Source organism: Cervus canadensis, chromosome 26 (assembly GCF_019320065.1).
Source record: "Cervus canadensis isolate Bull #8, Minnesota chromosome 26, ASM1932006v1, whole genome shotgun sequence".
NCBI lineage: Eukaryota > Metazoa > Chordata > Mammalia > Artiodactyla > Cervidae > Cervus > Cervus canadensis.
The window spans coordinates 36,830,796-36,853,387 of NC_057411.1; the positions used below are offsets into that span (position 1 = coordinate 36,830,796).

General features: G+C 38.6%; 1 protein-coding gene across 1 annotated transcript in view; it reads left to right on the forward strand.

The window, feature by feature from the left end:
• The window catches only part of ARHGAP24 (Rho GTPase activating protein 24), a 539,270-nt gene that overhangs the window by 218,352 nt on the left and 298,326 nt on the right, over nucleotides 1-22,592 (forward strand). Inside the window, exon 3 of the mRNA XM_043448566.1 lies at nucleotides 21,070-21,157. Coding sequence (XP_043304501.1) covers nucleotides 21,070-21,157 — 88 coding nt within the window. The remainder of the gene's footprint in view (nucleotides 1-21,069; nucleotides 21,158-22,592) is intronic.

Below are 22,592 nucleotides of genomic sequence, written 5' to 3' on the forward strand. Positions count from 1 at the left end.
TTCATTTCCTAATTTGCTAAATTAAAACTTCTGGGAAAATGAACCTGAAAACTCACAGATGTATCAAGCAGTATCTTTCTCAGGCCTCATTTATTCCTCAATATATGTTATTTTGAGTAACATCTGTGTATATGCGTGAGCACTTTCCAATATGTATTTTTCTATTGTACTATACATGTAAATAATAACAGAAAACATTTATTGAGCTAAAACTTTTTTCTGTACCCAATGAATCGCCCAATTAGACTTAGATGAAAAGCCATCTTAATAATGGCTTCTATTTACTGATGCCTAACCATATATCATAGCATATTAAAAGGCAGAGATGTTACTTTGCCAACAAAAGTCCGTCTACTCAAGGCTATGGTTTTTCCAGTGGTCATGTATGGAAGTGAGAGTTGGACTGTGAAGAAAGCTGAGTGCCGAAGAACTGATGCTTTTGAACTGTGGTGTTGGAGAAGACTCTTGAGAGTCCCTTGGACTGCAAGGAGATCCAACCAGTCCATCCTAAAGGAGATCAGTCCTGGGTGTTCATTGGAAGGACTGATGCTGAAGCTGAAACTCCAATACTTTGGCCACCTCATGTGAAGAGTTGACTCATTGGAAAAGACCCTGATGCTTGAGGGACTGGGGGCAGGAGGAGAAGGGGACGACAGAGGATGAGATGGCTGGATGGCATCACCGACTCGATGGACATGTGTTTGAGTAAACTCCGGGAGTTGGTGATGGACAGGGAGGCCTGGCATGCTGCGATTCATGAGGTCGCAAAGAGTCGGACACGATTGAGCAACTGAACTGAACTGAACCATATATCATAGAGAAGGCAATGGCAACCCACTCCAGTATTCTTGCCTGGAAAATCCCATGGATGGAGGAGCCTGGTAGGCTGCAGTCCATGGAGTCGCGAAGCATCGGACACAACTGAGCGACTTTACTTTCACTTTTCACTTTCTTGCATTGGAGACGGAAATGGCAACCCACTCCAGTGTTCTTGCCTGGAGAATCCCAGGGACTGGGGGAGCCTGGTGGGCTGATGTCTATGGGGTCGCACAGAGTCAGACACGACTGAAGTGACTTAGCAGCAGCAACCATATGTCAGGTACTATGCTAAACTCTTCATATGCATAATTTTATTTAAACCCATAAACAAACCACTACAGAAAGCTCCTTTTTTAGATCCATTTTCCTAGTGAGGAAACAAATACAAATATTTATAATAATTTTCTCTAGCTATATCTCTTTCTGGAAATTAAGGCTTATATAACCAACTTCCTACTTCTCATTTTCCTGTATGTATAATGGGCATTTCAAACTGAATACAGCCTAAGCTGAACTCTTGATTTCTCCCCAAATCTTGTTTATCCCCTCTTCTATCTTCTCCATGTGAAACCATCCAGTGCTCCAGTGGTTGTTTCTTCTCTTCCCTTAAGCCCCACACCCAACATGTTACCAACTGCTACTGCTGTTTACCTCTAAGACATAATCTAAATACAATCAGTTTTCTTCTTCTTAATGGGTCCTGGTCTTCACTATCTGGATAGTCTGGGTGTCTGCTTCATTCTTATCCCTCTGTGATCCATTTTCTAGCCAATAGCCAGTGTGTTCTTTTGAAAATACAAATCAAATGTTGTTGTTTAGTCACTAAGTCATGTCTCTTTTGTGACCCCATGGACTGTAACCCATCAGGCTCCTCTGTCCATGGGATTTCCCAGGCAAGAATACAGGAGAGTGGGTTGCCATTTCATTCTCCAGTGGAAGCTTCCTGACCCAGGGATTGAACCTGTAACTTCTCCATTGGCAGGCAGATTCTTTACCACTGAGCCATGAGGGAAACCCTAAAGTAGATGATCAGTTCAGTTCAGTCCAGTCGCTCAGTCGTGTCTGACTCTCTGTGACCCCATGAACTGCAGCACACCAGGCTCGCCTGTCCATCACCAACTCCCGGGGCCATATCTACTCCATATGTTGCTATATTTTTGGCATGCAAAGCATCCTATGATGAAAGAAATGCAATAACAATTCATGTCGTGTTATCAGAGTGTCATTGTCTTGATATCTGGCCATTCTACCTACTTGTGTTTTGTTACAGTGCTTTCTTTGTGTAGGAAAACCAATGCCTCTTAAAACAGTTATCAAGAAAACAACTTCATTTCTCTCTAATGTGTTTTAGAAGTGAAAAGACTGTTATATTAATTTTAGCTGTTGAAAATTAAACTAGATTTTAACTGGATAACTACATTGTCTCTAGTCAATGTGACAGAGGCATGGTGAAAATGAATATTTAGAATTGAAGCATATTGTCTCTTACTTATAGAAGCCAAGTCAGTATTTTTAAGATAGAGAAATAAATCAGTGCCATTTGAGTAGTATGGGGCAGGGGCCAGGAACAAACAAATTGTGTGATATTGTGTGAGAACAACTATTAAATCAATGGAGCTTCTGAGATAAAAAACATTAGACTATTAAGTCCAAAACTTTAGTCACTAACATTTTCCCCTGAGATTATTTTACTAAACAAGAAGAGTAGTTGTTTGCCAAGGAAGGACAGAATTAAATAAAAATAAAATAAAAAATATTCACATCATCATCAAAGAAACTTGGATATGAAACAAGTTTTTTTAGATAATCACACCTAGACTCATACTTCCTGAAGTTTCTAAGTTCCAAGTTGTCCTATCTCATCTAGAATGACACATATAGAAGCCATCAACTTCATCTTTAACACTGAGTGAATTAACTCAAATGTAAAAATGTTTATTTTTATAGCCAAAAAACCATAATATTCTTGCAATGTAGAAAATTCTGGAAAAAATGTATAAAAACTATTTAAAATTTTAGCCATAGAAGGTGTTAGTATTTTATGCAACATTTTTCTCTTCATGTTATTTTCATTATAAATTTAATTTCTGAGTAGATACAAACATTCAAATAATTTCACAATCAAAACTGTATTAAATGTTTACATTGAAACATCCTGTGTATTCTTATTTTCCCCTCCACAAACACACTCTTGCTGTAAGTAAAACATTTTTTTTTAATTTTGGGGCCTTTCTGTGTGGCATATGGGGTCTTATTTCCCTGACCAGGAATCAAACCTGTGCTCCCTGCATTGGAAGCATGGAGTCTTAACCACTGGACCTCCAAGGAAGTCCCTAGATAGCTACTTTTTGTAACTGAAATATAGCTTATTTACAATATTAGTTTCAAGTGTAAAGCATGGCAATTCAATATTTTTGTGGATTATACTCCATTTAAAGTTAGTCATGTTCTGCATAAGAGTCCGTTCCTCTTAGTCTCCTATCCCTAGCCTGTCCCTCTCCTCTGCCATCTCTCTCCGCTGGTAACCACTAGTTTCTTTTTTATATGTGTGGGTCTGTTTGTGTTTTGTTATGTTCTTTTTATATTTTCTGGATTCCACATATAAGTGATAACATACAGTATTTGTCTTTCTCTGGCTCTTTTATTTCACTAAGTATAATATTCTCCAGGTCCATGCATATTGTTGCAAATGGCAAAATTTCATTCTTTTCTATGGCTGAGTAGTTCTCCATGGTGTGTGTGTGTGTGTGTGTGTGTGTGTATCCCATGATTTTTATGTGAATAAGGGCAAATACAAATCTATGTTCTTGTTATTGTTTCTTCCTTATTTAAAATATTTATTACATTTTTTAAGTGCTGCATTCAAAAGATAACAGTCACTCAGAATTCTCGAGTTTGAATAAATTCTTGCAAAACATCCCTACTGTAATTTGTGGGACTGTGTCATGCCCTAAAGTGTTTTTTGTTTTTTTTAACTAATGGACAACTTATTATGGCACATCGGCAGGATTTCTGTTTAGAGAATACTGGGGTGTGCTGCTATGCCCTCCTCCAGGGGACTTCCCCAACCCAGAGATCAAAACCAGGTCTCCCACATTGCAGGCGGATTCTTTACTATCTGAGCCCCCAGAGAAGCCCAATATACCACCATTACATTCTGTTAATAAATCATTTGGTGTGACTGAATTTTTTTGCAGTAATTTAAAAATCTCAAATTTCTAAATCTGAATAAAACTTTTTAAAATAAATGAATGCTTATTTCTAAATCAAGTTACCCTTTATCTTGATAATATATCTCATAGAGAACTACTAATATATGTATTCTCGTATGTATTCTTTAAGAGACATGGCTTATTTTATTTTTATGGCCACATAATACACAGATATTTCATTGTTATTTTGCCAATTTTTCATTGATGGACACTTGATTTGTTTCTAATTCTGTTATTACCAGTAATGCTGTTTGGAAAGCAAAGGACCATGCACATAAGCCATTTCTTGTGCATGTGGGTGTGATAAATAGTACCAACGTGCCCTTTGTATAAATGCTGCCATTTTGCCACCATAGATGAGAGTAATGTTTTCCTTAGCAACAGAATATGTTGTTAAGCCTCTTTAATTTTGCAAAAGCATATTACCTTTACAGAAGTAAATATTACACTGTACTTGCAAGTTCAGGACCATATTTTAAGGATTACATAGAACGTGGTTAATTGTAGGTCAAAGAAGTAGAGGCATGCCAAGAAAAATAGGTGTACAGTAAGCCCAAGGTGATTTATTTTTTCCCTAAAGTTCAGAATGTCAAAAGCAGCTGTGTGATTAAGTCCTGCATTGACATTTTCCTGCTGATGACTCTTTTCCTCTCAGTTAAAATTTTCAGTTTTGAGATTCAAATATATGGAAAGTTATTATGTGTGCATGCGTTCTCAGCCATGTCTGACCCTTTGTGACCACATGGACTGTAGCCTGCCAGGCTCCTCTGTCCATGGAATTATCTAGGCAAGAATACTGGAGTGGATTGCCATTTCCTATTCCAGGGAATCTTCCTGACCAAGGGATTGAACCACATCTCTTAAGTCCCCTGCATAATCAGGCAATTCTTTACCACTAGCACCACCTGGAAAGCCCAGAAAGTTATTCTACCAACTCTAAAATAATTTCACTCTGTTGTCAAAAAATTAGCAAAACTTATTCCACATCCCTTCAGTTCAGTTCAGTTGAGTCGCTCAGTCGTGTCCAACTCTTTGTGACCCCATGAATCGCAGCACGCCAGGACTCCCTGTCCATCAACTCCCGGAGTTTACTCAAACTCATGTCCATCAAGTCAGTGATGCCATCCAGCCATCTCATCCTCTGTTGTCCCCTTCTCCTCCTGCCCCCAGTCCTTCAAGCATCAGGGTCTTTTCCAATGAGTCAACTCTTCACATGAGGTAGCCAAAGTATTGGAGTTTCAGCTTCAGCATCAGTCCTTCCAATGAATACCCAGGACTCATCTCCTTTAGGATGGACTGGTTGGATCTCCCTGCAGTCCAAGGGACTCTCAAGAGTCTTCTCTAACACCACAGTTCAAAAGCATCAATTCTTCGGCACTCAGCCTTCTTCACAGTCCGACTCTCACATCCATACATGACCACTGGAAAAACCATAGCCTTGACTAGACAGACCTTTGTTGGCAAAGTAATGTCTCTGCTTTTTAATATGCTACCTAGGTTGGTCATAACTTTCCTTTCAAGGAGTAAGTGTCTTTTAATTTCATGGCTGCAGTCACCATCTGCAGTGATTTTGGAGCCCCTCAAAATAAAGTCAGCCACTGTTTCCACTGTTTCCCCATCTATTTGCCATGAAGTGATGGGACCAGATTCCATGATCTTAGTTTTCTGAATGTTGAGCTTTAAGCCAACTTTTTCACTCTCTTCTTTCACTTTCATCAAGAGGCTTTTTAGTTCCTCTTCACTTTCTGCCATAAGGGTAGTGTCATCTGCATATCTGAGGTTATTGATATTTCTCCCCACATCCCTTAATACAACATTTATTTTGGTATTATGGATTTAGCTATTATATAGTTCCTTCCAAGGTTAAACATAGGTCTTTTCTACTTTATTTTTAAACATACAAAGAGTTGATTAGTTAAAGGGTTAAATAGAAATTTTAATTATTAACAACTTTCTGATCCATTGATAGTGGCTTATTGGACCCCTCTTTTTAGGGTTCCAGATTTTCCCATAATAAGCATTGTGTAGCTATGTCTGTTTTTGCTCTTTTTATTTCTCTTTCACAGTGAAATACCAACTTTAAAATCAGTTCTTTCCTTTTTATTCTCCTGCTGTAGGCTTTACCTCAAACCTCTGGCATTTGCCACCCCTTGAGCAGCTTACATTTCTTTTTCTAATTGAGAAGTAATAAATGTCGTAAAATAGCATATACTGGTGGACATGAAATAAAAGGTCAAAGTCCCAGTAACTAACTGAGAAGGGTTAGCAGTTGAACTCAGTCATTTCTGAATAAGAAGTCTTAATCTTGCCACAGATATTCTGCCCTGGGATCCCAAGAATGTGGAGCCACACTAGTGTCATCACTTCCTCCTACTGAGAGTTGAGGGTTGGATGAGGAAGGATTTTCTTTAGCCAGCACCTGTTTGAGTGCCTTACACACTGTGGATTCTCCCCCCAAACCAGAGCTTATTAAAATTTAGGCACCACTTATAAGCACTTGAGAATTGGCAAAGGACTCCTTTCTAAATGTCGGCTGTTTATAAGCTCCACCCCACTGGGCTTCTCAGGTGGTTCTAGTGGTAAAGAACCTGCCTGCCAATCCAGCAGACATAAGAGATGCAGGTTCAATCCCTGGGTCAGGAAGACCCCAGGAGGAGGGCATGGCAACCCACTCATGTTTTTGCCTAGAGAATCCCAGGGATGGAGGAGCCTGGTGGGCTACAGTCCCTAGGGTCGCAAAGAATCAGACACGACGGAAGCAACTTAGCACATTCGCAGGGATCCTCAGAAAGTTTGTTTCAATTTCTTTATTCATATTCGTTTCCTTTGACTGACATAACAAATCACCACAGGCTTAGTGGATTAAAGCAACAGAGGTTTATTTTCCCACAGTTTTGGAGTCAGAAGTCGAAACTCAAGATGTTGGCAAGGCCAAACTCCCTTCAGAGGCTCTAGGACTAAATTCCTCCAGCTTATGATGCTGGTGGTGGTGGTTTAGTTGCTAAATCGTGTCTGACTCTTTGCCAGCCCATGGACTATAACCCACCAGGCTCCTCTGTCCATGGAATTTTCCAGGCAAGAATACTGGAGTGGGTCGCCTTTTCCTTCTCCAAGGGATCTTCCCGACCCAGGGATTGAACCCAGCCTCATGCATTGCAAGGAGATTCTTTGCCCTGAGCCGCCATGGAAGCATTTCTTGGTTCCAATCTTTGTCTCCCTTTTCTCATCACCTTCTCCTATGTGGGTGCACTGAATCTCTCTCTCTCGGTTCTTATAAAGACACTTCTGATTGAATTTAAGGTCCACACATGTAATCCAGAACAACTCTGTCTCTTAAGATCCTTAACTACATAAGATCATATCTACAAAGATCTTTTTTCTGACAGGATAATATTCCCAGGTGCCAGGAATTAGGACCTGATATCTTTGGATGGCCAATATTCAGGGTATTGTACTGTATTTTGATTTGTAAAAAGAACTACTTCTATAGTCCTTATTTCAAGGCAGAAGCCTAACTTTGAGACTCCAAAATGCTCCTATTCAACCCTACCTTGTACTGTCACTTTTTTTGCTTTAAAAATATATTTGTGTATTTTTCTTAGTACACAGTAATATGTGCTCATCATTTTACATTTTTTTAAAAGAATAACTTAGTAAAATAAAAATTATCTATGTCCTGCCTATCTGAAGATAGCTCATATTAACATTCCATTTTTATAAGCATTTTGGCATACACATAGTACAAAGTAAATATGTGTTTGATGAGTATACAAGTAAGTGAATGGCCTTGTAAATCACACTACAGCTTTCTATCATAGAAAGAAAACTGGCTGAGGAAGTGGAATTTGGGTTTATAGAAGGTCAAATTGCATCTCTGCACTTCACCAGCTGCTCACCTCAGCTTATTTATGCTTTGGCCTTCCTTCTATGAAATGGACAATGGTAATTGTACCTCCACATTCAGTGTTTTATAAGATTAAAATGTGCAGCTGCGTATACAGTAGGTCTCAGTAGATGGTTAGCTGTAAAGATGCAAGATGGAAAAAGAAGATTCACTCTGAAGGGAAGAATTTAGAGTAGAAATTTTGGGGGGATAGATTTTGTGTCAACAGTTGGATTTTTTTCTTCCAATTGAAGTCTTTCTAGGGGCTTCCCAGCTGGCACATTGGTAAAAAATCCACCTGCCAAGGCAGGAGACACAAGAGACTGGTTTGATCCCCTAAAGTAGGAAATGGCAACCCACTCCAGTATTCATGCCTGGAAAATTCCATGGACAGAGGAGCCTGGTGGGCTATAGTTCGTAGGGCTGCAAAGAGTCAGACACGACTGAGCACATCACAGCAGCACAATCTTTTGAAAATGGCATGGGGCACCTTAAGAAATGTTGTTAGATGTTGTGGGAAAATTCTAGATGCCTGTGATTATCACAAAGGGATTCATCTATTAGATAAGTATGAGAAAATGACAATGAATTTTGAGAGTGTAACTGTAGAATTTTAGGTATAAAATGATGACGTCTTCCTTTTTCCACATTTCCAATCTGTTTTCCCCTCTGTAGCCAAGGAATGTCTCCGATTTCCAATGAATTAAAAACACACAGACAGATGCGTGCATGCTCAGTAACTTCAGTCGTGTCCCCTCTTTCCAACTCTATGGGCTGTAGCCCGCACATCTCCTCTGTCCATGGGATTCTCCAGGCAAGAATATTGGAATGGGTTGCCATGCCCTCCTCCAGGGGATTTTCCCAACCCAGGGATAGAACCCGAGTCTCTTGCATCTCCTGCACTGAAGGCAGATTCTTTACCGCTGAGCCACCCGGGAAGCCCATGTGGAGAGAAACAAGTGACCTAAATGGAGCCTGGATGATAATGGCGGTGTTTCCAGGGAGAATGTTCATCTAGAAGGATACTATCAGGGAAGAAATTCATCAACTTCCTCTGTTATGTCCAGAGGGGGAGTTCACATGGGGCAGAGATCCTTGTGTCTGAAAAAAAGAAAAAAAAGATTTAAAAGCTTTTATTCAAAAACGACATATATTTGTTTATTTATTTCCCTTCCCTGGGTCTTAGTTGGGGCATTCAGACAACAATCATTATGACAACAATACTAGCAGCTAATATTTATAGTTTATTGTATGTCATACTCCAATGCCTTCAAATGCACATGCACACACACACACATACATATGTGTGTGTATCTATATTTAACTGCGTCTTAGTTATGGCACTCGGTATCTTTAGCTGTGGCATTTGGGATCTAGTTTCCTGACCAGAGATTGAACCCAGGCCCCCTGTATTGGGAGCGCAGAGTTTTAACCATTGGACCACTTGAGAAGTCCTTAAAGACTTTTAAATAAATCACATCAAAACTGCACAGTTTTTTTCTGTCACAATTAATGCTCTTAGTTAGTAGCCTTCTAGGATTTGAACATATGTAATAATGGTTTGCAAATGCTGTGCTAAAGTGAACCCAGAATGACAGTGCTTCTCAAGTGCTAAATCTACAGTTTAGAATATAAAGCATCATGGTGAGAATTCTGTATAGAGAACTTCTTTCCATTTATTCCATAATCATAAAATAGTCTCCTGCTATCGTGTTTATCATTGTTAACTTAAGTAATGGTTTGGAAACATTACATGCCTTACTTGCTTTGATGAGTTTTGTTAGCTAAGAAAAAATAGTACATTCTACAGAGTGTATAGCTTTTTTAATATTATGCTATTTTTTTCTATTAGATAATTCATAGCAATGCTTGCGGCAGTGTTCCCCAAACAGTTTGTACATTGGAATTACTTTGGTAGATCCTAAATTTGAACCAACTGGAAAATCTCTCCATCTCATCTCCCTGGTGGCACCCTGGAAAGCAGTGTAACTAATTTCAGAGGCGATGGAGAAACTTGATAATTATTGATAAAAATTCTTCAAACTGCTTTAAGTAAAGGTGATTGATTAGAGCTAAGAACATAAATTGGGTTACTAATTAATGCAAATAAATATTTGGAATCTACTCTGCCAGCCTCTTCCCCTGGTGCCTCCTGAGCTTTATTTGTCTCATGTATAAAATGAGAGACACTTATGACTCTGAGTCAATAGGCAAATTAATGATATAAGCAGCATACACATTTGCTGAGCAGAGTAATAAATGGTCAAGAAACATTAGCAATCATTATCAATATCTTTTCTGCTGTGCTGTTTGTTCTACCATTGCTAATTAGAGGTTTGTTGGTTTTAATATAGTCTTACAGACGTGATAGTAAAAAACTAACTTCAAATTTTCTAATTAGTTCACCCCCCTGTTCATTCAACTAGATAATACTAATAGATGCATTTTGAACCTTTATTAGAATCATCTTATTATTTGAGGATTAGCAAAATGTGGACCCAAAATATCTTTGAGACTTCTGGGATATGAGAAAGACTTTTTAAAAACAATATTAAAAGCAGCTAAAAATACTGTGTACCAGCCATTTTTCTACAAACCACAAAACTGTTAGTTCATAGTTATGAAGAAGGTTCTATTTTTATCCCATTTTAAGGATGAAGAACATGAGGAATAGAGAGGATAAGTGTCTTGCCTGAAGTCACTTGGCTGATGTGTGGGTATCTGAACTGAGGCAGCTTGACTCCAGAATAGATTTACTTAACCACTGACTTCATTGTCATTGGTAGATTGGGATATGGTTGGAACACTTGTGGATACAATTTATGTCTTTTATAAGTATACAGAATGGGAAGCCTGGCGCGCTGCAGTCCATGGGGTGCAAAGAGTCAGACACAACTGAGCGACTGAACTGAACTGAGTATCCTATTTCCTTTTCATTACAGGGGCTTGTCTGTAATTATTTTTTTGTTTTTTTGTTTTTATTTTCTGTCTTCCCTGAGTGATTTTCAGATCCAGGAGTATAAAGATATTATAGGACTTTCTAGCATTACATTTCTTTGAGCTTAAGACAGGGCCTAGCACATGCTATGTGTTATTTAATAACTGTTGAATGAATTAATGAAGTTACTTGCTACAAAGAAGCAAATTATACCAATCTACTCAACTCAAACATTCTCTATTATAGTCTAATAAAAATTGTTGAGTAATATTTATTTCACCTTGATATAATTTTCTTTTTTTTTTTCACTTGGAGGATAATTGCTTTACAATGCTGTGATGGTTTCTGCCATACATCAACTCAAATCAGTCATACTCATATATATATATATACCCTCCTTCTGGAGCCTCCCTCCTTTGATATTATTTTCAAACCTCTGTCTGGTCATATTAAAAATTCATATGTATTGTCAAGCTGAGACTTCACCTTGTTTCTTGTGATGCTCATGATCGTTGTTCATACTGGGGGAAAAAAGGATTTGCTATAGTACTTATGAAACTAACAAAGATACAGCACATGCATATATTTTTCTAGTCCAAATCCCAGAGAATAAGAAATATCATGTTTATTTTCAACAGCATCTAGCCTTACCTCCAATATCTTGTGGTTTGGGCTCAGTGATCTGATATTCAGAGAAGGAAATGGCAACCCACTCCAGTATTCTTGCCTGGAAAAATCACATAGACAGAAGAGCCTGGTGGGCTACAGTCCATGAGGTTGCAAAGATCAGAGTGAGCACTTGTCAGGCGACCTGATATTAACTAGAGATGAGCTGCTTTTCTAATAGCAATTTTAGCTGAAAGCAAAATACTAGTGTGGTTCTGAATTATGTTTCTTTTGCCAACTCTTAGCTGTCAAATATATACAAAAAAAATAACATATTATCCCATTTTGAAAAGTTAAAGATTCCTTATAAAAGGGATAGTCCCTAGAGGGGAGAAAACTAAGTATAATTCCATTCTGAATATGCTGATTATTGCCATATGTAGTGAACTCCTGTCAAAAAGATTACATTCCCTTTTTTGTTCTTGAGCCTCTTCTCTCTGATCATCCAAAATTTGCAATGAGGCGTATTGAACACCATGGTTTAGGTTAATATATTCTTTCTTAAAAAAAAAAATCAAGAATATTTGTACCCTGGTTATTTTATTTCTTAAGATCCCCAGCAAGAAGTTGATAGCTCTGCTTAAAAAGGTGTAATTGAAGGGTGTGTGATAAAGAAATCATTTACAAAGTGTTGGAAAGGCTAAAGGAAACCAACAGATAGTGAAAAAGCCCTGGGGCTAAAAACAGGGAGGAACCTATTACCTCTCTAGTCTACTAGGCTTCCCTGGTTAGCTCAGTAGGTAAAGAATCCACCTGCAATGCAGGAGACCCAGGTTCAATCCCTGGGCTGGGAAGATCCCCTGGAGAAGGAAATGGCAACCCACCCCAGTATTCTTGCCTGGGAAATCCCATGGACAGAGGTACAAGGTGGGCTATAGTCCATGGGGTCCAAGAGTCGGACATGACTTAGCGACTAAACCACCACCTGTCTACTGGAAGCCGGAGAACCTGCAGGTTTAGAACTTGTAGACTAAGGTAATCAGTGCAACAGGTGTCAAATGCTGCCTAACATGGAGTGAAATAGATCAGTAGTTATCTTGATTTGACTCTGGTGGCCTTCTGCCCACCTACTATAGCCTCTCAAACCCAGTCTGAAGTCAGACATCAAGAGAGCCTGTTTTATGCAGTTTATAGAGGTTAGTCTCCTGGGATACAGAACAGAGTGATGGATAGATCTGGAGGGCATATAGAGAATACCCAACATAGCACTAAAAGAAAATGAAAGAATATCACATAATTTGGGCTCAAGAGCATGGGCTTCATGGAGCTTGACTCTTCCTTACTCTTCATTTCTAACAAGAGGTAACACCTTTCTTTCAGATATACAGAAGAGAAAAACTGAAGTCATCTTTGACTCTTCCTTCTTCATCCCCTGAGTTAAAATTATAGCCAGTTTCTTTCATATTTATTCAAAATAGATCTGTAATAATTCATCTCTAATGCAAATTTCTACTGCTGACACATTTATTGCTTGACTTTGCAATTTTATGTTAAATTAATTGCTTCATGGTAGCAAACTATTAAGAGGCTGGTATTTTTAAATCTTTTATGCTTTACTCAAGAACATTCTGTGGTTCTTAGCTGTCATGGACATAAACTGCAACATCCTGTGCTAAGGCTTATACTTCCTACAGCATGTCCTCAATGCCGTGAAAAATCCTTACTTCCTAATTATTCCTCCACATGAATCTTTTCCTTAGTCTAATGTGCTCTGAACATATGGTGTTAATTACTGTTTTGCTGCTGCTATTTCCTCTATTTGGAAAGACTATCCCTCACTTAGAACCAGACATCCTGGAATGTGAAGTCAAGTGGGCCTTAGGAAGCATCACTACAAACAAAGCTAGTGAAGGTGATGGAATTCCAGTTGAGCTCTTTCAAATCCTGAAAGATGATGCTGTGAAAGTGCTGCAACTCAATATGCCAGCAAATTTGGAAAACTCAGCAGTGGCCACAGGACTGGAAAAGGTCAGTTTTCATTCCAGTCCCAAAGAAAGGCAATGCCAAAGAATGCTCAAACTACCGCACAATTGCACTCATCTCACACGCTAGCAAAATAATGCTCAATATTCTCCAAGCCAGAATTCAACAGTATTGTTGAACCATGAACTTCCAGATGTTCAATCTGGATTTAGAAAAGGCAGAGGAACCAGAAATCAAATTGTCAACATCCATTGGATCATTGAAAAAGCAAGAGAGTTCCAAAAAAAACATCTACTTCTACTTTACTAACTACGCCAAAGCCTTTGACTGTGTGGATCACAACAAACTGTGGAAAATTCTTCAAGAGATGGGAATACAAGATCACCTTACCTGCCTCCTGAGAAGTCTGTATGCAGGTCAAGAAGCAACAGTTAGAACCGAACATGGAACAATAGATTGGTTCCAAATTGGGTAAGAAGTACAAGGCTGTATACTGTCACTTTGCTTATTTAACTTATATGCAGAGTACATCATGTGAAATGCCAGGCTGGAGGAAGCACAAGCTGGAATCAAGATTGCCGGGAGAAATATCAATAACCTCAGATATGCAGATGACACCACCCTTATGGCAGAAAATGAAGAGAAACTAAAGAGCCCCTTGATGAAGGTGATAGAAGAGAGTGAAAAAGCTGGCTTAAAACTCAAGGTTCAAAAAGTGAAGATCATAGCATGCGGTCCCATCACTTCATGGCAAATAGATGGGGAAACAATGAAAACAGTGACAGATTTTCCTTTCTTGGGCTCCAAATCACTGCAGATGGTGTCTGCAGCCATGAAATTAAAAGACGTTTGCTCCTTTGAAGAAAAGCTATGACCAACCTCAGTTCAGTTCAGTCGCTCAGTCGTGTCCGACTCTTTGCGACCCCATGAACCGCAGCATGCTGGGCCAACCTGTCCATCTCCCAAGTGATGGACATCCCAGAGTCCACCCAAACCCATGTTCATTGAATTGGTGATATCATCCAACCATCTCATCCTCTGTCGTCCCCTTCTCCTGCCCTCAATCTTTCCCAGCATCAGGGTCTTTTCCAATGAGTCAGCTCTTTGCATCAGGTGGCCAAAGAATTGGAGTTTCAGCTTCAACATCAGTCCTTCCAATGAACACCCAGGACTGATCTCCTTTAGGATGGACTGGTTGGATCTCCTTGCAGTCCAAGGGACTCTCAAGTGTCTTCTCCCACACCACAGTTCAAAAGCATCAATTCTTTGGCACTCAGCTTTCTTTATAGTCCAACTCTCACATGCATACATGACCACTGGAAAAACCATAGCCTTGACCAACCTAGATAGCATATTAAAAAACAGAGACATTACTTTGCTGACAAAGTCCATCTAATGTCAAATCTATGGTTTTTCCAGTATCCATGTATGGATGTGAGAGTTGGACTATAAAGGAAGCTGAGCACCAAAGAATTGATGCTTTTGAACTGTGGTTTGAAGAACTCTTGAGAGTCCCTTGGACTGCAAGGAGATCCAACCAGTCCATCCTAAAGGAAATAAGTCCTAAATATTCATTGGAAGGACTGATGCTGAAGCTGAAACTCCAATATTTTGGCACCTGATGCAAAGAACTGACTCATTGGAGAAAACTCTGATGTCGGGAAAGATTGAAGGCAGGAGGAAAAGGGGATGACAGAGGATGAGATGGTTGGATGGCATCACTGACTCAATGGATATAAGTTTGAGCAAGCTCAGGAGTTGGTGGTGAACAGGGAAGCCTAGTGTGCTGCAGTCCATGGAGTTGCTAAGAGTTGGACACGACTGAGTGACTAAACTATACTGACCTGAACTGATCCCTTCCTCATTAAATCTTAAAGCCTTAACTTCTTAAAAAACAAAACAAAACTAAACATCTCTTCCCTATTATCTTTCCTAACTAATCAGATTGCTCTTACGGCACTCTCTTCTTAAACTTTTATTATGCTTCTTTTTGTTTTCCAACATACTTTGGCACTTACTAGTTCTGCAGTTATATGCTGCGTCAATCTTCTATTGAAAGTAGAGTTTATATTTCTTTCACATATCTGACATCACCTGAGATAATTCTAGAAATAGTGTCTGACATCTGGTTTTATCTCAGCACATTGTGTTTTAATAATATGTGCTCTGCTGTGCCGTGCTTAGTCGCTCAGTCTTGTTGACTCTTTGTGATCCTAGGGTCTATAGCCCGCCACACTCCTCTGTCCTTGAGACGCTCCAGGCAAGAATACTGGAGTGGGCAGCCACACCCTCCTCCCAGGGATCCTCCCAACCCAGGGCTTGAACCCACTTCTGCCACATTGCAGGCAGGTTCTTTACCATCTGAGCCACCAGGGAAGCCCTTAATCACATGAAGCACTTGAATTATATTTACGTATTAGTTGTTCATTTCGTTAGCTAGTTTATAGCAACTCTGGAAGGATTAACCAATCCCACATGAACAGTGCATATGTTTGAGTACTGTTAATAATTTCTCTATGTGTCCTAAAGAACAAGTCAAGGAAAAGGTCAGAGATTTAGCTTCATGGATGTTCATGAAAATGTTATATATAATAACACAAAAAATTACAAACACTTTATAAGAATAGAGGTTGTGAAAGTATGTATATTGAGTAAGTACTATACTGTGCTAGTTTTTAAAAGTGATGTAGATTATTAAATTAGCATAATAACAACATATGATCTAAGTTTTGAAGCACATGATAAGTATTTTGACTGTTTTTTTTTTTTAAATATTTGAGAGAATAGCATTGAAACATGAATATGATCATATGTGAAACAGATCGCCAGTCCAGGTTGGATGCATGAGACAAGTGCTCAGGGCTGGTGCACTGGGAAGACCCAGAGGGATGGGATGGGGAGGGAGGTGGGAGGGGGGTTCAGGATGGAGAACACATGTAAATCCATGGCTGATTCATGTCAATGTATGGCAAAAACCACTACAATACTGTAAAGTAATTAGCCTCCAACTAATATAAATAAATGAAAAAAAACTAAAAAGGGAAAAAAATACTGTGTATTTAATACACACACATATATTTATATACATATAAATATGGAGATATGTGTATTGTGTTAATATTGGTTGTCTATGGTGATGGGTAAATTATAGGTTTTTTTTTGTTTGGTTATGTGCATTTTCTGACAATCTATGCTTTGCAAAATATTTAGAAGATAAGTATCACAACTAATACCTTTCCATTAGTTATAGATTTTAACTACTTGGTTTCTATACAAGGTGATCAAATTAGGCATTTTAATTAAATGACTTTATTTTACTTATTGAATGACTTAATGAAGTAACCACAGTAAATGTTTGTCAATTACAGTATACCCTGTCCTAAACATTGCCTACTGGAAAATAAACTATTATTTTTACATCACAATTTGCTTGGAAAACTGTCAAAATATAAAACCTGTGTAATATCAAATTTGAACATGAAAATGAAAATTTCAGCCAGAAGTAGTTATTTCTCATCTACGAAAGAGACAACAAAGGATTGCATTACTCTGTCTTCTAATTACCAAGCGAGGTGGATTGGGATTTCATGGAGGGGAATAATTTATGCAGAAGAGTGGCTTGAATTTAACTTATAGGGCATGCATACTGTTTATGATTCTGTATAGAATCTGAAGACATAGAATTAAATGAGTCATATATACATGCATACAAATGTATATGCAATCAGAAATGAATGCTGTTATCTATGTTGAAAGTTAGATAGTATATTCTAAAGTTGGGCTAAATCACACATTTAATTATTTCACAATATCATTTCAGTAAGTAAAATCCACTAGTAATAGAAACAACTGATTTTAGTACTCTATATTAACCTCTCTATAATGATTACCATGAATATTTCAAAGTCTTAAATTGTTAAAAAATATTAGAAAGTACAATGGAATACATAGGCAAAGGAACATTAGATGTGATGAGAAGCAAGGCATTTTACTTCCTGGAGGAGGAAAACAAAGGCACTGCCTCCAATACCTCACTGTGTAGAGTACAGACAGGAAGGGACCCTTCTAACCTCTAATTCCCTGGGTTTTAGTTAGACAGTGCTAGCCATTATCACTCTAAGCCCAGATGGAGGGACCAATAAGATGACTATAATTTTCTGTGCTAAGCAAGGTAGAAGAAAGTTGTGTAAAGTATTTGAGTTAAATATTTCTTCAAGCTGGGAAAATGGACAATATAATACGGTGGACAGAGCATAGGCTTTTGAATTCCAGTGTACTTTATTTTGAATAGTGGTTTTATTGCACTAACAGTACTCATTCACTCAAACATACCCTTTTTTTAAAGCGTTAACCTTTTGCCATGCGAAGTGCTAGGCTTTGACAGTACCTTAAGGTACAAAACATACATTGTTGGGACTTCCCTAGTGGTCCAGTGGTTAAAACTCCACAATGCCAGTGTAGGGAGTATGGGTTCAATCCCTGGTTGGGGAGCCAAGATCCCACATACTTTGAGGATAAAAATAAGTATAAGATAAAAATAAGTAAGTAAATAAAAAATTTAAAAAACACATTATATTTGCTCTTTTATAGTTTAATGATGAAGATAGACATTAATCAAGTAATTTTACAAATAACTTAATTACATAGGGTGGTAAATTAGTCTAAGGAACATTCAGGAAGTTGTGCAAGTATATTTTATAATGTAGTCAGTCTGAACGATGGGTATAAAACAACAGAGAGAATGAAGTCCTAAGGTAAGTGAGAACATGGTGCCATTTGTAGAAGGGCAGTTGGCTGGATTATAGAAAGTACTGAAAGTGTAAGTGTGGAAAAAAGTTTGGAGGGGTAGGTGGAGCCAGGCCACCCAGAGCTTCGTTGCTGTTTTTGTTCAGCCACTAAGTCCTGTCCAACTCTTTGTGACCTCATGGACGGCAGTGCTGCGGGCGCCTCTGTCCTCCACCCTCTCCTGGACTTGCTCAAATTCTTGTCCATTGGGTCAATGATGCTATCTAACCATCTCATCCTGTGCTGCCCCATTCTCCTTTTGTCTTCAATCTTTCTAGCATCAGGATCTTTTCCAACCCATGTCTCTTGTGTCTTCTATATTGACTGGCATATTCTTTACCACTGAACCACCTGGAAAGCCCACCCAGAGCTTTATTTTAAGACAAAGGAAAGCCTTTGGACATTTTTAAGCAAGAAAGTTGCAAGATCAAATTTATGTTTCTAAAGATCACTCTGACCATGTTAAGGGGAAAAAAAATAATTAAAAGATGTTTGGGTAGTGTGAGAAATTCAGTGAGGGGGTATTTGACACATTCCAGATAAGAGATATAGTCTCTTGGACTAGGGCATGGTGATAGTAGAGATACCATAGAGATAATGATTCCTATGTTTCTCCCTTTTGCAACTGATTGGAAGGTGGTACTAAGTTGTTGTTCAGTCACTAAGTCATGTCCTATTCTTTGCAACCCCTGGGCTGCAGCATGCCAGTTTCCATTGTCCTTCACTATCTCCTGGAGTTTGCTCAAATACATGTCCGTTGAGTCCTTGATGCCATTCAATCATGTCATCCTCTGCTGCCCCTTTCTCCTTTTGCCTTCAGTCTTTCCCAGTCCTTCCAATCAATATTCAGGGTTGATTTCCTTTAGGATTGACTGGTTTAATCTCCTTGAAGTCCAAGGGACTCTCAAGAGTCTTCTCCAGCACCACAGTTCAAAAGCATCAATTCTTCAGTGCTCAGCCTTCTTTATGGTCCAGCTCTTACATCTGTACATGACTATAGGAAAAACCATAGCTTTGTCTATATGGACCTTTTAGGGAATATATAAACAGGACCTGAATTAACTGCATTTGAATTTTGCTAAGTTTAGTTGGAGATATTTTAAATATCCAAATGGAAATGTCAAATAAGCTCTTGGATACAAGAGTCTAGAGGTCATATAGTCCTTGATAGAAATATTAATTTGATATTCTTTGGATTCTCGTTGGTTATTCAAGTCAGAGGCATGGATGAGATAGCTTAGAGAAAGAGTGTATAAAGTCAGAGGAGAAGGAAGCATTGGATAAATCTCTGGAAAACTCTAACATTTAAAATCCAGTTGTAACCAGCAAAAGAGACTCAGTCAACAGAAAAATGAAAGGAAAACCTGGAGAAACTAAGACAGCAAGGAAAGAAAGAAATCAAAAAAAAGTAGTTAATAGTGCTGAATGCTCATGAGGAGTCAAGTTCATGGAGGATTGAAAATTTTTAGGGAAGCAGCTTGTAAGAATCATGTAATTGGAATTATGGGTACACAAACCAAGCTGCAGTGGATCCATATGAATAAATGGATTCAATGTACATAATTCATTGCTAGGCAAGGGGAAAAAAAGTGAAATGAGAACTGCAGGGAAAGGTGGAGTCAAAAAAGTAATTTTTAAAATATGTCTCAGTACTGATAGAAATGATCCACTAAAGAAAAGAAAATTCAACAGAAAAGAGAGAAGATAATGAAGAGAAGGCTATGGGAGCATTGGCTATGTTATGGAATGTCTCTGCCTGGTTTCTGCAGCTATAAAATGGGGATATATATAATACCTACCTTATAAGATTTTTCTAACAAATAATATTATGCTGGTTGAATGCTCAGTAAAAGGTTTTGGCACACAGAATACATTTACTAAGTTGATGCTTAAAAGAACTCAGCACCACAGCTCTCTTATCCATTCATCTGCCAATGGACATCTAGGTTGCTTCCATGTCCTAGCTGTTGTAAACAGTGCTGCAATGAACATTGGGGTACACGTGTCTTTCAATTCTGGTTTCCTCAGTGTGTATGCCCAGCAGTGGGATTGCTGGGTCATATGAAAGTTCTATTTCCAGTTTTTTAAGGAATCTCCACTGTGGTACATATACACAAGGGAATATTACTCAGCCATTAAAAAGAATGCATTTGAATCAGTTCTAATGAGGTGGATGAGGAGGAGCCTATTATACAGAGTGAAGTAAGTCAGAAGGCAAAACACCAATACAATAACACATATATATGAAATTTAGAAAGATGGTAACATTGCTCCTATATGCAAGACAGCAGAAGAGACAGGTGTAAAGAACAGACTTTTTGACTCTGTGGGAGAAGGTGAGGGTGGGATCATTTGAGAGAATAGCATTGAAACATATGTATTATCATATGTGAAATAGATTGCCAGTCCAGGTTCGATGCATAAGACAGGGCCCTCAGGGCCGGTGCACTGGGACAACCCTGAAGGATGGGATGGAGAGGGAAGAGGGTGGGGGGTTCAGGATGGAGGACACATGTGCATCCATGGCTGATTCATGTGAATGTATGGCAAAAACCACTATAATATTGTAAAGTAATTAGCCTCCTATTAAAATAAATAATTTACAAAAAAAAAAAAGTACTCAGCACCTCACACAGTGTTTTATATCTATGAGGTGCTCAACAAATATTTGTTAAATGTTGAATGTATATGATGCTGTTATGTGGTTTTTGATTAGCTGGGAATATAAATGAGTCAGATGCATATCACTAAATACTGGGTTACAAACACATCTTTGATGTTCACTAGTGATGATGATATTTGCAATCTGATGATGTTGATATTTAGGGCATTTGTGTTCACAGGGCACAATTTTCCTGCCTGGAAATAAAGTGCTTGAACATCCCTGCCATGAAGAGAGCCCAGGGAAGTTTCTTTTTGAAGTAGTTCCAGGTAAGATATTTTTCTGCTTTGATTCAAGAATTGCTATTACATGTTGGTAAAGACAGGTCAGACAGCCTTTATTCTTCTCGAGTCGTGGCTAAGAACATTCTTTTGAAGAAGCAAGTGGCAAATTTGGTTGGTATTCACACAGAGACTAATGATTCCAGGTTTGTACACTGGTACAAATGAACACACCAACACACATGCATTTACCCACATGACTACTGGATTTCCATTTGTCCATGAGACTCCAGAGTGGACCAGAAGTCATGACACAGCCTTCATATGGGGACTACTAGGGACAAAGGTGATTCTACAGTCCTCTTTCAATGTAAGATTTGACCAGGTGTTCCAGGTAGAATGCCTTGTCCAACTGATTCACTGTCATGTTTCCTCACAAAATTGCATCTTTAAGGAGCCTCAGCTATAAAAACAAAACAGAACAAAAGCCCTCCTTCAATGACTGACAAAGGATCAATCACATCCGTTTTGCTCACAACCAACCACTTCCACATGTTTGGCTTAGAGTATTTGAGGACATCTCTGCCAAGTGATCAGATCCTGGATTTCCATGTCTTCAGTCTTCAACATCTGTTCACTTTTTTTTTTCTTTTAGTCATTTGCATGCACCCCTCTCAGAATACCTCATCTGCACTTAAGTCTTTGGGTCACCCAGCAACACTTTCTTCAAGGTCATGATCTACTTCCTTGGTCAGCTCCTTAGCCCTTCTTTAACTCTTGCTGTAAGAAAAAGGGAGTTAGGAATGTGGTTTTTATATATTTGGTTCTGACTGACCCTGTTGATGTGATATTAACATGGATTTCATCACAGCCTAGGGTGAGTGTGAATTTATTTGTGCGACTAATATGTAATGCATATCAATAATGCTGGTGCAGAGGCAGTCAGTAAAACATTTTCCCCAGATTTATAAATGCTGAGAATCTAAAATGCAAAAACATATTTTCCTCCCTCAGTGAAAACAGCTGTAGCTCTGAGTTCATCTGGCTCACAGTGGAATCCATGACTAAATGTTAATTAATGCAACTCAAGTGCAGAAAGGTTAGTCAGATGCATTGTGTTATTTGTTTCCCCCCAGGGAAAACATATTGTAAGAAACCTGAGTCTTGTTTGCTCTATTAAAATCTTGTTATACTTACTTCTTAGTGGAATACCCTATATGGAACCAAATTCCAGATGTTGCAAAGTCTTTGAAGTATCGTTAGAGGAAATTTCTTTCACTATTTATTCTCAAACATTAGGTCTGTTAGCTTTGAAATGAGCATGGTATTAAACTGGCAGCTTTGATTCTTCATCTCCAATAATACTAAAGGTCTACTTTCTCATGCAGTCTCCCATTTGTGTAGAGATTGCACTTTTTGGCGAAGATGTTCTCATATACACTGTTCTAGAAAGAGCTGTGTCTTCAAACCCAGAAAGTCACAA